Source organism: Chiloscyllium plagiosum, chromosome 25 (genome assembly GCF_004010195.1).
Source record: "Chiloscyllium plagiosum isolate BGI_BamShark_2017 chromosome 25, ASM401019v2, whole genome shotgun sequence".
Classification (NCBI taxonomy): Eukaryota; Metazoa; Chordata; class Chondrichthyes; order Orectolobiformes; family Hemiscylliidae; genus Chiloscyllium; species Chiloscyllium plagiosum.
Window position 1 is genome coordinate 22,243,974 of NC_057734.1, and position 16,975 is coordinate 22,260,948.

Below are 16,975 nucleotides of genomic sequence, written 5' to 3' on the forward strand. Positions count from 1 at the left end.
CTCCACAATGTCACAACCACCCCAATTCCCACCAGCATCCCCAGAATATTTGGTTTGAAATATGACATGACAAAGCAGGAATGAAGGCTTCCTCCATCAATTCTTTGGAACGTTGTATGAGGCTAAGAACTAAATGGTCAGAAAAATTGAAGTGGAGGACTACATGAGGCGGTGGGGACAGAATGGAAGTACTTGGAAGTATCAGTCAGCTAAGCTGTATTTGGGCAGGAAGTCCACTGTGGGATGTGCACGTGACTCTTAGAGGCAGAATAGGAGCCCGCCTAATGTTAAGGGAGCAGCTAGTTGGGGAGATGTTGCAATTCTTGCAGTTCCATATTTCTTAAAAAATTATTTCTGGTAATAATAGGCACTATATTGCCCAACTGCCGCATTATCCAATCAAGTTAGCATTTGTTAGATCTCCTTCAACAGGGAAGCTTGGTTCTTGTTAGAGTGATGGGAATCTCATATGAAACAGTGGAAAGCCCTCACTACCAGCTGGTGCTCCTAGAATTTGCTTGATTCCCAGCTCAATATGTGTCTACGTGTCTGCAGGAGCAGGTTGCTGATTCCCTGTTAATCCTAGCAGGTGACACATTGCGCACAAGTGATGTCATTGATGTTACAGGGTCGGATAGGATTAAGCTAGTTTATAAAACAAATCGTGAGATTGTGTTCATCTCTGCATCCACATTTGGTACTCGAGGAGTGTTAAAGGGGAAGTTAACCAGAGTTCCTGACTCTTGCATTAGGGGAAATGAAGATTTCTTTGTTTACTGGGTAAGTGCCCTCTCTGGCGATCACTACTGGGACAGTCTAAAACGTGTAGCAGGCATTTGGAGAGGCTCTAATAGTCACAAGTGGCACTGCTTCAAGCCACAAAAACCTCGAGATTGCTGATTGATTATTCAGAAATGTGGGTATTTAATAAGGAGTTTCAGACCTTGATTAAATAGACTTTGGGATGGCACATGGCCAGGATAGATTATTGATCTTTGTTGTGAACAAATATGAACAACTTGCTCTGGCTCAGTTACAGTGAAAACCACTGAAGTGCAATCAAGCGAGGGAGCAATGGATTGTGATTGCTGAGCAGTGTTTTTCCCATCCTTAAGAGAATGCTTATGTTGCCTGGGTCTGTCAGGCTGGTGGATTAAGCATTAGTAAATCCTTTGCTGAGAAATGTTCTGAATGAGTCAGGATTATGTGTGGATCAGGATTTCTTTACGCTGTAGATAAAAATAGGCATTTTGTAAAGTGCTCAAGCTCATCCACTTAATTCTTCATTCAGCAATTTAATCCACACAGAAACAACAGAAAACACTCAAGCAACAGAAACAAGCAAATCAACACCTCTTCATTAAAACAAAAATTTGGAACATTCTGCAGCTTCTTAATAAACATTTTTAATGATCGCGACATGTGCCTTGATGAACACAAATGAATTGACAACTTTATGACTGCTGAAAGCATCACTGAAAGTGTGCATAAAAATAAATGTGTGAAACGGCAACTAATTCGAGAGTTAGTCACATTTGTGCCACACAAGTGCCATGCAATGGCCATCACCAACAAGGGACAGTCTAACCATCGCCCATTATGCCCCGCCATCAACTTCCTGGGAGTTACCATTGACCAGAAACTGAACTGGACCAGCTATGTAAATGCTGTGGCTACAACAGCAAGTCAGAGGCTGGGAATTCTGAAGTGAGTAACTCACCCATGACATCCCAAAGCCGGTCCACTATCTGCAAGTTAGGAAGATGATAGGATACTCTCCAAAAACATTCAGGAATTTTGACACCATCCAGGACAAAACTGACAGCTTGATTGGTACCTTATACAGGGAGAAAGTGAGGACTGCAGATGCTGGAGATCAGAGTTGAGAGTGTGGTGCTGGAAAAGCACAGCCGGTCAAACAGCATCTGAGGAGCAGGAGAATCGATGTTTCAAGCATAAGCCCTTCATCAGGACTCTTATACACCACATTCAATGTTCTGTTCCTTCATCACCAACGTGCAGTGGCAGCAGTGTATATTGTCGCCAAAATGTAGTAAAATAACTCATCAAGGTCCTCCAACAGCACTGTCCAATCCAATGACCTCTTTCATCTAAGGTGAAGGACAGCAGGTGTGTGGGACAACACCATCATCTGCAAGTTCCATTCTAAGACACCCATCTGCCTGACGTGGAACTATGTCAGTATTCCTTCACTGTCACTGGGTCAAAATTCTGGAACTCCCTCCCTTACATGACTGAGAGTGTTCTAACATCAAAGGCCTATCAATGCATCATTTATTAAATGTTTACTCAGTGTGAGTGAGGAGTCTTGGAACTTGCTTGAAGATGTCTTTGGAATTTTTATTCAGATCTCCTTCTGGCTCAGATATTTATTGATTGCATTAACATGGGCAGCACGGTGGCACAGAGGTTAGCATTTCCGCACTTACAGTGCCAGAGACCCGGGTTCAATTCCCGCCTCAGGCAACTGACTGTGTGGAGTTTGTACATTCTCCCTGTGTCTGTGCCGGTTTCCTCCCACAGTCCAAAAATGTGTAGGTTAGGTGAATTGGCCATGCTAAATTGCCCATAATGTTAGGTGCAGGGGTAAATGTAGGGGAATGGGTATTTGTGGGTTGTGCTTCGGCAGGTCGGTGTGGACTTGTTGGGCTTAAGGGCCTGATTCCACACTGTAAGTAATCAAATCTAGATTTCATAATGTTTGGAGACTAACATTTGGACACAACTGGACTTTAAAGAATCCTTTACTGCTTTTATTTAATGAGTTTTAAAAATTTAGTTCCAAAGTGCATCACCAAATGACAAAATACAATAACTTGTGATCAGTAGCATATGGATTATTACCAGGCCATGAACAATAGCACAGTGAGAGAGGAGGCTTGATATAAGAAGCCATGCCCCTGGTTGCTAAGGGACACCATTTGTGAAAAATCCATGTTGGACAATGTAAAACAGAACCATTTTTCATAAACTTTTGAGACATATGTCTTTATGCTCAATAGCTAAAAGTACCCATTTAAAACTGCTAGGGATTAACAGCTTCACTGTAAATCTTAGTGTGTGTCCAGTGAGCAGCCCAAAAACTCTGTTCTTCTTGAAAAAAACCATGGGATCTTTATTGTATAATTTCTCATTTAGTTGTGTGATGAGCTTGCGATTTGGCTGTTCTCTATTCTTGGGATCGTTTGATGTTTTTATATTTGAGTTGTTCCTGTAATCTTATCAGTGAACATTTCTGCAAACTTTGAATCGAAAGAAAGTGCTGGATGTTTAGGCCCTGTTGAGGGCACGAATAGAGGGAGGAGGGTGCAGAATGTTGTGCTGCTGGCCTGTAAATCAGATTGCCCAATCTCTATTCTGCTCCCTCTTCCCCCCCAGGGTATCGTGGGTAACCAGTTAAGCCTTTTTATAAAAACATAAGGCAACTGAGATTTTCTATTTCTCCCAGCTGGGAATTGCTGGGTGCAAAATCCATCAGGAAAATCCTGCTCTTCATGATCTCTCCCCAAGTAGCATTTAGATATGCCAGTCTTTGAAAGCATATCTCTCGAAAGTTGATGTGTTTTCCAGTAACAGTCATTTATTCTCCTACTTTAATGACACTAATTTGAAGTGGTACGCTGTCCAAACTTGCAAGTTTCTTTTACAAACTGCAACCTCTTCTCAAACTTGTATTGATACCTTTAATAAGTGTTGGCTCAGACAGTAACTTTTTCGAGTGGAATTTCAAAGTATTTCTTAAGCACAGTGGCAAGTAGTGTATATGTGAATGGGTTATGTTGTCATGGTGATCTAAAGGAATCTAAAGACTGCAGCCGTGACTTAGCATTGATCTGTTCTCCTCCTTGTTCACAGTTTAGCTCATTATTACAAATAAGCCACAGTTTCAGCCTCTTCTTGTTATAACCCTTTGTGAACTTTTTAAGTCTGCTCATCAGGCTCCAATAACAGCACATCACTTCCCATCGGTTGAATCATATTAATGAGAGCAACTAGTTCATATTTATTTGCTGCAAACATCTTTTGATGGACACTAAATTGAGCCTGACTGTTGTCATTAAGCTTTAATATACTGCATTAAACCAATCAGAATGATGGAGCTTCAAATATTTTGAAGACTTTGAAACACTAGGTAATTTTGAGGTATCAAATATCTAATGCACAGTAGCAATGCTATTATCTTTGGGATGCAGATTAGCAACAAAATGAACACAGGATGTATGGAAATATCTTGGTTATAGTCTGTGGATTTGTGATCTCAGCATTAAGAAACCTAATACTTTCCTTTTGATTTCTTCCAGTGTTCCTGCTCTCCCAGTGAAAAATCTGAATGGATCTGGTCCTGTCCACCCAGCACTTGCAGGTATGAAGCAAAGCATTGCCTTCACGCTGAGCAGGTGCTTAAAGAACTGTAAAACTAATTCATTGTCATGTCTGACCCTAATATCCAAGCAGGGGATAAAGGTAGCAATCCACCTTTTGTACACACACTTTTCAGTCTTTTACTGTACTGAATCTCCTATTGTTAGTGCAGGGATTCAATTGTAGATACCAATCTTATAACTTAGCATCATGTGTATCACTTCCTAATCTCGGGACTAAAACAAGAGCAGCAACACTCTTTCCAATCCCTTTCCAATGAATCAGAACAGAAATGTTATGGTATGTAGCTTTTTACATTGCATTCACCTTCTGTTGACTAAAGCTGAGAACATTAAGCTGTCATATTATACCATATTATGTTATGGTATCTTATTTATGATGTGGAGTTCTGTTGAGATGTTTGCATTATAATGAGATCATAAGATAATGAGATTGAGAAATCGAGGCAAGAGTTAAGCATTTGGCCCTTCGATCCTTTCCAGCTACTCAAAAAGGTTGGAGCTGATCGATTGTGGCCTTAACTCCACTTGCTTGTTTGTTCCCATAATCCTTGATCCCCTTATTGAACAAAAATCTCATGAACTCTGTCTTGACTAAATGGAATGACCTAGTTTCCACTGCTTTCTGTGATTAACAGCACCCCAGAGAAGAAAGTCCTCCTCATCTCCACTGTAAATTGAGTCCCCGAGTTCTTGATTCCCTGATGAGAGGAAACATGCTTTGCGTGTGTCCCCTGTCATACTCCCTCAGAATGTTTCAGTAAGATCACCACCCATTCTTCTAAACTCGAATAGGCCAAACCCACTCAACCACTCCTCATAAAACAACCTTTTTAGGTTTCAGCCTGATGAATATACCCTGCTGCGTTTCCAATGCAAATCTGTCTCCTCTTAAGTAAGGAGACCAAAGCTGTACACAGTGCTGTAAGTACAATCCCATCAATGTCTTGATATAGCAAGACTTCTTACTTTTATGCTGTCTCTTGCTTGCAATAAAGACCGACATTCAACTTTCTTCCTAATTACTGATTATACTGGGTGTGCTAACATTTTATGATCCTTGTACTCAGACAGCTGAACCCCTTTCTACCACAGCATTCTATGACCTCTCTCCATTTGAAAAACACCCTGCTCTACTATACTTACGGTCAAAGTGGACAACCTCTTAATTTTCCATATTCTACTACATTTGCCATTTTTTTCGCCAATTCGTTTCATGTTTCTGTATCCTTTGCACAATTTGCTTTTCTATTTTGCTTTGAGTCATTAGCAAGTTTGGCTACAATACAGTTTGTGCTTTTATCTAAGTGATTCATATAGATCATACATTGTTGAGGCCCCAGTACTGATCTGTGTAACCCTTCACTAGTTACTAGTTACCTGAAAATTACCCTTTTGCTTTCCTGGTTATATATCTCCTGTCAGTCAACCAATCCTCTGTCCAAGCCCCAGTATCCATATCACCTCCAAGATTATGATTTCTCACCTTAACCTTTTATGTGCCACTTTAGTGAATGTTTTTGAAAATCCAAAAAAGTTACATCTGGGTTCTCTTTATCTATCCTTCTTACTAAGTTAGCAAATAATGAATCAATACTTTTGACACTACTTCGTTTTCACAAAATCATGTTGGCTTTGCTTGATTGTGATATGATTTTCTAACACTTTACTAATGGACATTAATACTTCCCCAATAGACGCATTGTGCACAGCTTCTTGCTTTCTGTCTTCATCGTTCTTGAATAGTGGTATATTTTGCAAACTGCTGAGGCCTTTCCAGAATCTGGAGAATTTTGGAAGATTACATCCAATATATCCAGTATTCTCTGGATGCACTTTCTTTAAGGCCCTCGGATGCAGGTCATCAGGTCAGCTTTCAGTCTTATTAGCTTTCCTCTCTAGAAATTGAAATCTTTTGTCTCGTGCTTTTCAATTACTCTTGCAATTGGCTTTTATGTCATTTTATATATCTGTAGGAGGTTTTACTGCCTATTTTTAGAATTTTTGCTAGTTATCTCTCAATCTCTCCACTTACTTTAGTTATCCATTGCTCGTTTCCTAACTCCTCTTCTCTGGCAGTCTCAGTTTTCCTCCCTGCACTTCAATGACTCTTTGAACTACAGTTCTGTTGTCACTTTGCTCAAACCTCCTGCAGTCCCTGCGATTATTACAGGATGTTTAGTGTGGGGCAGGGGACACCATTTGTCATCTGGAAATGCATGCTTTCAGAAAGAGTCACTAGATGTTGGCTAACAGCAGGAATGCTGTCTGATTTTCTTTTTACCCACCCTAGCTTTAACCAATTTCCATCATTGTCACACCCTTGGCTGAGGTCAAATAACTCAACACAGATTGCAGAGCAAATGAGCTTCCCCCTTCTTTACAACTGAGTGTTGTACAGCAAGCTCCTTTTAAGACATTGAGTCAGAGAGGAAACAGCAACCACATGTTAGTACAGGAACAGGATTACTAAATTATTTTAGATCAGGGATCCCCAAAACTGTAGTTGGTTACCAGCTGACGTTTTTGGAATCGTGAGCTCTGAGGCAGAATTGTTTGCTTTGGACCTCTGAGTTATAAGGTGCTCCCCTCCTAACAGGTCCCTGCTCTCTCACCTCCCGTCCCTCCAGCCCCTTTCCATGAGGGGTAACAACAATTTTCAAAATGGGTGTCTTATTGAGGAAGAGGTAGAAAGCACTGCCCTAGCTGCTCAAATCTGTTGTCACAAGATGACATCAACGTTTAGAGTCGAAGAGTGTGTTGCTGGAAAAGCACAGCCGGTCAGGCAGCATCCAAGGAGCAGGAGGTCGATGTTTCGAGTATAAACTCTTCATCAGGAAAGAAATCCTGATGAGCTTATGCTCAAAATGTTGACTCGCCTGCTCCTCAGATGCTGCCTGACTGGCTGTGTTTTTCCAGCAACACACCCATTGACTCTGATCTCAAGCATCTGTACTCCTCACTTTCTCCTACGTCAAGATTTAGTCAGTATGTCTGACTGAAAGGCAGATTTAAGCAGAACCTATTTATCATCTACAAAAAATAAGTAATTTGACAATCTGGAGTTTACCTTCAATATTAAGAAAGGATTTTAATTGTCGGATCTGAAGCCAGGAATGAATAGAAGTGGGCACAAGTGGAATGCCTGACCAAAATTAATATGGTAAAATAATTTCCTTTAGAGTGGTAAGTTAGCAGAACTCAGGAGAAAGTCTTAGATTATAATATCTGTGCAATTCAACACCTCTCATCATTAAAATGGGTTCAGAAGATGGTGATATTTATGATTTACAATGTGGCTGGTTTAAACTCTAGAGATGATCTGCATTTACAATCTGCACAGGTATGACTGGGATTCTAATGTGTGCAGCTGGTCTTCCAGTGTGTCTGACTCGGGCTCCCAAGCCGATACTCCATCCACCACCTGTTAACAAGAGTGAAATAAAGCCAGTGCCGGGAATATCTGGTATCTGCAGAAAAACTAAGAAGAAGCATCTGAAAAAAGGTAGGTTTGCTAAACTGCCCCCCTTAACCATGGCAGATAAAGAAGAGATTCATTGTCATATGCCTTTCAAAGCAGCCTACTCTGAGGTGAAAGTTCACCTCCTCCTATCAGTATTTCGGATATTTCTGGTTCATTACTGACAATGCCATTGTGAGGACCTGTTCATATCTCGCAGAGTGCCCGGAAACTGAATTAAAGGACATGGCTGGAAAAGACATGACCAGTCAATGCAGCTGATTAATGACTGTGTTTTGCTTTTGTTAACTCCTTCACACACTCAGGTTTAGCACATCCTCTAGTCTCGGACCCCTGACAATTTCAGCTCTGCAATTTATTCGAGACTACTAGCTGAAATAGAGAGAATTTTTCCAAAGGAATTGAATATTATATTTTGTACCTGGATACTTTGAGTAATCCTACAATGAAAAATTACCTTTAGAAGCTTAGAGGGCATCTCACTTTATTCCATTTTATTAAGTTTATCGAGAATGGAACTCTTCTCAAAGTAAATTGTGCAACTGATTGAATACATTGAGGGGCATAGGGTGATACTAAATGGTGAGAAGTTAGACAATACTGTGTTCCTTCACCTCGCCTTGATATTCTGCATTTACACCTTGGCTCTTGGCTTATGTTTTCAGCTCTCCTGTGTACCACATGCTTTTAAGTTCACTCGATATGCCTTTAATTTCCAACTTCAGGACTTGCAGCATAACTGTTCAACCTGTTGCAAAGTGTGCACCATTCTTGGGAAATTAGCAATCAGGCATCTATGTTATGTGTAAATACAATATGCTATAAATTCTTATTTCAGCATATGAAATTTGGTTTGAGTTAGTTTCCCAAAATTTAAAGTATCACAGCAGCACTTTAAACAGACACAGTATCTGCCCCTTGGATGTGGCCTTCCAGGAATCTGGAGTGATTATTTAGTTACTCTGTGCAATTCCCTGTTCTCTTAGTGTTATTAAAGCCTGAATTTTGAAAATGTATTAGCTTAGTGTTAATGAGTACAAAGTGAATATAAAGCCTCCCCTGGGGTCTGAAAAGAATTAAAAAGCTTTGCTTTGTTGGCTTGCTGCGACAGAATCTGTTGCTCTTGACCACTTCAACTGTCTTTAATTAAATTAAAGAATAAAATGGTAATGAAATCTTTTTCAATGTGCTAAATATTATGTATCCAATGTCCATGTGCTCATTGCCATTAATTTGCATAGTGCTGAGCTGTGCCAATCAATGATCCATCTCTTCTAGTTATCCAGTTATAGACAGATTTCTAATGAGTAAAGGAATCGAGGGTTATTGGGGCAAGTCAGGAAAATGGAGTTGGGGATCATAAGATCAGCAATGATGTTATGTCGGGGTGAAGCAGACTCGATGGGCTGATTGGCCTAACTCTGCTCCTACTTCTGATTGTTTTATGATCTAATTTAAGGTGCAAAATGACACTTGGGTTTATCTCAAAATCTGTCCATTATTTGCTGTTACGTGTAAACTGTTTTGAAATATGTTTCCACATCAACATCATTATGAACTAGACCTGCTGGAGATGTCCCCCTCTTGAATGCCACCAGTGTTGTGCATGTAGATTGTGGTTGTGCTGCAGAGATGCTGTTGTACCTACCCTGACTCTTGTGTACAACTTCACAGTAATCTAACTAATAAAAACTTTGTATGTGAACACTAGGAATTTTAATAAAGAACAGTGGGAACTTAACTATTTCGCTCAATTATAATTTGTGAATGGGAGATTGACAGGCTGCCACTCTTCCCATACTGTCTACCATTACTTCTATATCCCACTGTTGCTCCTATATCCCCACCACTCGTCCTATATTCCCACTGCACAACCCATATTGCCGCTTCTCCCATATCCTGACCATTGGTCCTCCCATTTCTCAACTGCCCCCCCCCCCCCCCCCAAATCTACACCCTAACCTCATCTATATCAATACCACCACCATCACTCCTCCCAATGTTCCTACCACTCTCCCCAAATCCCTACCATTGCGCCTTCCATATCGCTACTACTGCTCCTCACATACCCTCTCTAATTTAAGGGAAGGCTCCATGGAGAGGGAGTGATGGCCTCGTTGTAATATTGCTAGACTATTAATCCAGAGACTTGGCTTATGTTCAGGGGTCCTGGGTTCAAATCCCAGGATCCCAGGACCACCATGGCAGATGGTGGAATTTAAATTCAATAAAAATCTGGAATTAAAAATCTAATGATAACCATGAAAACATTGTCAATTACTTGAAACATTTATCACGAATGTCCTTTTAGGGAAAGAAACTGCCATCCTTACCCGGTCTGGCCTACCCGTGACTCCAGACCCACAGCAATGTGGTTGACTCTGAGCTGCCCTCTGGGCAATTAGGGATGAGCAATGATTGCTCGCCTAGCTAGTGACACCCATATCCTGTGAATGAATTTTAGAAAAGTATCTGTTCCTGCCACATGATACATGAGGATTACTTTAAAAATACAGCTGGCATAAACTAACAGATTCTATAAGTATCCTCAACAGGCAAGTAACTGGGGCAATGAATACGAAAACAGAGGCTAGCAGCCTCTGCACCATTTTTACAGCCATTCATAACACTGGTGTTGTGTTTGACTGGCAAATGCTTTGCAACGGTGAGCAATAGCCATGTACCCAGGAGGCTGACATCGGAGAAATCTAAGGTCCATTTAGTAAGAACCAAATGGGTTTGAGCAATGTGTAAAATTAAATCTGTGGCTTGTTCATTATAGTAATGGCTCCCTGAGGGTGTGTTGGAAAATGCCTGGGCCTTCAATAATACATTATTTTTGCATTTTCGACAGTTAGCAGTACAGTCACTGTGGACAGCAATGTGTGAGCTGATATTTCACCTCCTGCATCTCCCCTCTCATGTTGTTCATTGATCAGTTGATCACTTTTATGATTTTACTTCCCTGTGCTGTTAATCTGTGTGTTATTAACACATTGCTGACCTAGCTCTCTTACTGTTTTAACCATAACAGGGTATAGTTGGAATGGAGAGGTGCCATTACTGTCTTGCTCTTTTTATGTTGCTTAGCTATTTCTACTTTAAGTACTTCAACCACTTTGGAGCGGTAAGGTGGCCCAGTGGTTAGCACTGCTGCCTCACAACGCCAACGATCCGGGTTCGATTCCAGTCTCGGGCAATTGTCTGTGTTGAGTTTGCATATTCATAATCTGTGCGTGTTTGCTCAGATTCCTTCCCACAGTCCAAAAATATGCAGGTTAGGTGGATTGACCTTATTAAATTTCCCCAGAGTGTCCAGGGATATACAGGCCAGGTGGATTAGCCGTGGGGATCTGGGTGGGATGTTCTTCGGAGGGTTGTTACAGACCCAATGGGCCAAATGACCTTCTCTGCACTGCAGGGAATTCTATTGTGTGTGAGCTGTGCCCCATTTTAAATTTATTGTCCGTAGAAACCCTGTCTGAATTTTCAAACATCAGCACAAGAAGGAAATGAATAACCTTGAACGTGATTAAAACCGCCTTCCTCAAGGCCAGGAAGATTGCACATCAGAAGTGCAAACATCACGCTGTTGACCTGTCGAGAATACTCTGCTTTACTCAGAAATATGGCAACTGGTAATGTTCATTGACACATTGATCATCATTTGTTGTAAGGATGCTGACTTTGGAAAAACCCAAATCAGAGATCTTCCTGCTTCCTTTGGAAATAGCAGCATTCCTCCTTTTAGAGTATAAAAACAGAAATTGCTGGAAAAGCTCAGCGAGTCTGACTGCATCTGTACAGAAAAATCAGAGTTAACGTTTCAGGTCCAGTGACCTTTCCTTGGAACAGGAACCCTTTCATACTATATGTTCCTGGCAAACTTGAGCCAGTCTTTGATGGCAGCAATAGTATATATAGGGAACCTAACTCAGGTTCTCTTATACTCGATTTCAGTTCCCGTATTTAAAATTTAGCTAAAATTTGTAAAAGCCTGGGGTTTTCACATTTCATTGCTGTGTTAGATAATTACTAACTGACGAATCATCTGGCATACGTGCTCTTCATGGAAACGCTTTAGCTTTTAGGGATTAATAGACAATTTGGCTTCTCATCAAGAATCTTCTGTCCTTGACTTTTAAATAAACAATAATTACTTTCAGTTCAGTATTATTAATGAATGTTAATTACACACCAGCTCCTCATTCATTATTTCTAAAGGGGTGTAACTATTTGTCTGCTACCTCTTTTGTTTCCGGTTTATTAATGTCAGCAGTGAGATGTGAGCCACAATTGATGATAAAAATAACAATGAGGCTAATGGTGCACACCATCACATGCACTTAAGTGGCACAGTGAGTTTATAGGAAGGGCAGAAATGAGGTTGAACGCAAATATCCGAAAGTTGCGTTTAGCATTATGCTTTGCAATTAGTTCTGTGAAAACATTTCATTGCCTGCCTCACTATTGAAATGCATTGGATGTCATGACATAGTTGTATTTACATGTTAAATACAAATTAAGCTCCCCACTAAAAGTCAAGTCTTGTCCATTCCGGTCTAAGTACCCTTTTAACTGTGATAAATGTTAATTGCTTACAATTAATCTCTGTGGCATTGAAGATTAACTACCATAAGGATGGAGTTTCACTCATTAAGGATTTAATTGCTGGAATTTTAAAAATCCAAATTTTTATGTTTTTCACTTTTCATTTCTGTCCTGTTTTTTACATATTCGAACTTTCTTCCCTCCATTTATTTTTCTTCCTGTACCTGATTTAATGTTAAATTGATAGAAATGTAAAAAAAAGAGTAGGAGTGGGCCATTTGGCCCATTGCGTTTGTTATGCGATTCAATCTGAACATAGCCAATCTTTTATTCTGGATCAGTGGTGCTGGAAGAGCACAGCAGTTCAGGCAGCATCCGAGGACAAGCAAAATCGACATTTCAGGCAAAAGCCCTTCTGATGAAGGGCTTTTGCCCGAAACGTCGATTTTGCCTGTCCTCGGATGCTGCCTGAATTGCTGTGCTCTTCCAACACCACTGATCCAGAATCTGGTTTCCAGCATCTGCAGTCATTGTTTTTACCATAGCTAATCTTTTATCCCAGTGCTATATTTCTGGGCACTCTCCATGCCCTTTGATACATTTAGCCTCTAGAAATTTTAAAAATATTCAGTGACTTGGCCTTCTGTGGGAGAGAATTCCACAGGTTTATCACCCTCTGAGTGAAAAAATATTTCCACATCTCAATCTGCAATCACCTATCCTGTACACTGAGATCATGAACCCTTGACCAGGGAAGTCATCATCCCTTTATCCAGTCTATCCTGCCCTGGAGAATGTAATGTGTTTCAATAAGATTCCCTCTGGTTCTTCTAAGTCTGTGAAGACAGATCCAGTTTTTATCCTTTTTTTAATTCTTAATCTATTCAAAATGGTGCCTGATTGTGACAACAGTTGAAGTTTTTTTACTAATTTTACTGTGCTGTTCATTGTAGAGCACAAATGACAATAAATCATCATTCACTCATTCAGTTAGCCCAGTCTCCCCTCACCAATTCACCTCACATTCTAACTTGCATTTCTTTTTCTGTTCTAAGCCTTTTACTTCCATCACTCCTTCTGCCTCATTAGTTAAATCGATATATATTTGATTTGCCTGCTCACTCAGATAGACAAAGCTCTCGCTGCAACAGTACCAGCTCGCTCTTTCAGCAACTTTTCAGATGAAACGTTTAAAAATCTAAAATGGGCAAGGACATATCTAGGTACTGACAGACACCACACGGTACTGCAGCAGATCTGCTAGAATCCCTGCCAAGTTATGAGCTACTACTTGTTAAATGACGATACACTCCCCTTTGTAACATTGTAAAGATTTTCCACATTTTCCACATTTGCGCTTCAGGCATTGCTGGCCAGGTCACATTAATTGCTCATTTTCAGTTGCCTTGTAGTGATGCCTGAGCCTTCCTTAACTGCTGCTGTCTCTCTGTTCTCTCATGCTCCCATGTGTTATTAGAGAGGGAATTCCAGGATTCTGACCCAGCAGTGATGAAGTGATGTGGCCAAGTCAAAATGCGATGTGAAGTGGAGCGGAACATGAAAGTGATGGATTGATCCCATAATGGAAGCACTTGTCCTCCTCCATGATAGAGGTCACAGACTGAGAGCTACTTTCAGTACAAGCTCGATGAGATAGGGTAGTGTACCCTAAAGAATATAAGCTGCTGTAGTCTCAAGGGGTGGCATTGTAGGGGTGGCTATTGAATTCATTGGCAGGGCCATCAATCTGCTTTATCCTGGATGCTGTCATTTTGCTGTGATTGTTCTATTCAGGCAACTGGGGAGTATTCCATTGTTCTTTAGAGAATCAATTAACATCCCAGAAGTAGCTATAAATCAGGATATAGATGGATAGGAGGAACGTGAGTTAATTGCAAAACCAAGGATTATGGTACTGAGCAAAGCTGCCAACTTAAAAAATTTAAAACATGTTTAAAGGGCTAGACAGAGTAGCTGGAGAAAGGATATCTTCCCAAGCTGAGAGTTTAGAATCAGGGTACACAAATAAAAGGCAGATGAGGAGGAACATCTTCACGACCTAAGTCACGTTCACACCACACAATGCCAGACATTGACCATTTCCAATAAAAGATGGTCTAATCACTGCCCCATGACAGTCAACGGTGTTACCATCACTGAATCCTCCACTAACAACGCTCTTGGGATTACCATTGACCAGGAACACAACTGGACTTGCCACATAATAATAATGGCTACAAGAGCAGATCAGAGACTAGGAATACTGTGGTGAGTAACTCACCTCCAGATTCCCCAAAGCCTATCCATCATCTACAAGGTAAAAACAATGACTGCAGATGCTGGAAACCAGATTCTGGATTAGTGGTGCTGGAAGAGCACAGCAATTCAAGCTTCCATCATCTACAAGGCACAAGTCAGGAGTGTGATGGAATGCGCTCACTTGCCTGGATGAGTGCAGCTCCAACAACACTTAAGAAGCTTGACACCGTTTAAAATAAAACAGCCAGCTTGATTGGCACCAAATCCACAAGCATCCACTTCCTCCACCACCGACGTTCAATAGCAACAGTGTATACTACAAGATGCACTGCAGAAATTCACCAAAGATCCTCAGACAGCACCGTCCAAACTCACCACCACTTCTTTCAAGAAGGAGAAGGGCAGTAGATACATGGAAGTACCACCACCTGTAACTTCCCCTCCACTCGACTCACCACCCTGACTTGGAAATATATTGCTGTTCCTTCACTGTTGCTGGGTCGAAATCTGTAAATTCCCTCCCTAAGGGCATTGTGGGCTGCAGTGGTTCAGGAAGGCAACTCACCACCGCCTTCTCAAGGGCAAGGGAGGGGCAGTAAATACTGGCCATCCCATGAGAAAATAAAAAGAACTCAGACTCTATGGAATTCTTTCCCCCAGGGACATTGGAAGCAAGGACATTAAGTCTTAAGTCTAAGACAAAATCAACCTGTCCAGGATTGTTTTGATACAATATTGGAGCAGTGGGACTTGAACCCAGGCTTCCCAGTTGGAGGCAGGGACATTACTTCTGTGTCACAGGACCCCCTTGATTTTATTATAACAATTACTTAAAGCCTAATGCTCCCTATAGCATGGTGTTGTCTTGCCCAGGAACATGAAGGGAGAGATAAGGGCACAAAAAGAAGAGTTGGGGAGAAAAGACCCACGTTTCTTTGCAGCACACTTTCAGAAACAAATAGTCTCTTAAGTGATGCTTCTACAATCTGCAAGTGATGGTCAATGGTGCATTTCTGTTTATTCCTTGAAAGCTGTTTTTTTCTTTTGGTAAAAGTCTTCCTTCATTAATTTCCATCTGCAGTCTAAAGACTGGAGGGCAGTAGAACTGAAACTTCCTCATTGGCCATGGATTGGAATAATCTACAGAATTGAGACCAAAAGAAAAGACTTTATTTTGTAAAATGCATTCTCACAATTGGGTGACCAGGTTCTGCTAGAGGATTTTTAACATGAAAAAGAGCTGTCAAACCCTTTGAAGTATGAGCTTATATTGATTGGATTCTGTGGTCATTACCAACCACAAACTAGGTCACCGTGTGCAAAGACACTCCTGCAATGTTTACAAGGCTGTGGCACTCCTGTGCAAAATAGTTTAGGATCCCCAACCTTTTATCATCATTCTTGTGTGTGAGATGCTGCCTTTGCAGATTTCAACTCATAAAAGTAGGCTGACCTACATACAAGCTGCTGAGCTGCAGGAATGTAGGATTTCTTTTCCCCTTGTTGGTGTCAGATAGTAAAGAATGTGTGATCTCTTTCTTCCTGACAGGAAAATCCCCAGAGGACGTGGTGCGAAGGTATATGCAGAAGGTCAAGAATCCGCCAGATGAGGTGAGGGTTACCTATCAAACTATCCCTCAGTCACAGCGAAAGACCAGAAGGTGATAGGTGGCTGTGACAATTCAGTTCACCTACTGCATGTCATTATTCCACCTGGACATCAGAAATACAAACTATTCTCCTGACAGCTGCAATACTTGAACTTGCCACTGTGAATTTATTCTGTCCTTCCTTCAAACAACGTTAAAAAATAGTGTTTCTGTTTTATGCTGATGGATGGAGAGATTTTATTTTTTAACATAAGAAAGGAAAATGAGAGTGTGTTTTTAGGCCAAGAAGTGACTTTGTATGCCTGCTTTTCTCTTGTTTTCTATCAATTCAGAAACTTACTTTGTGTCATAGCTTCTCAACTGTCACTGTCCCTGATTATATATTGTCTTTGTCTGTGATCCTACTCCAATTTGTCTCTGTAAATTACTGGAATAGATTGTATTTTTAAAATGTGCTTTCTCACAAACTAATAATAAAGACTTTTTTTTGGTGATGAAACTGTATGATCCCAACCTTGCCATCCTACTAGACCTTCATGCCATATGAGAGAAAGATTTGCAATTATGTTGCACCTTTCATGCCTCAGGGTTTCCTAAAGTATTTTATAAGCAATTAAGTCATTTTGAAGTGTAGTCCACTATTTTAGGGAAGCATATTGGCAAGAGTTTCT

The 16,975-nt window shown here is 40.8% G+C and overlaps 1 protein-coding gene across 1 annotated transcript in view; it reads left to right on the top strand.

Moving 5' to 3' along the window:
* Positions 1-16,975, top strand: part of dtx1 (deltex 1, E3 ubiquitin ligase) — a 240,970-nt gene that overhangs the window by 201,438 nt on the left and 22,557 nt on the right. Inside the window, exons 3-5 of the mRNA XM_043715649.1 lie at positions 4,323-4,384; positions 7,747-7,908; positions 16,244-16,305. Coding sequence (XP_043571584.1) covers positions 4,323-4,384; positions 7,747-7,908; positions 16,244-16,305 — 286 coding nt within the window. The remainder of the gene's footprint in view (positions 1-4,322; positions 4,385-7,746; positions 7,909-16,243; positions 16,306-16,975) is intronic.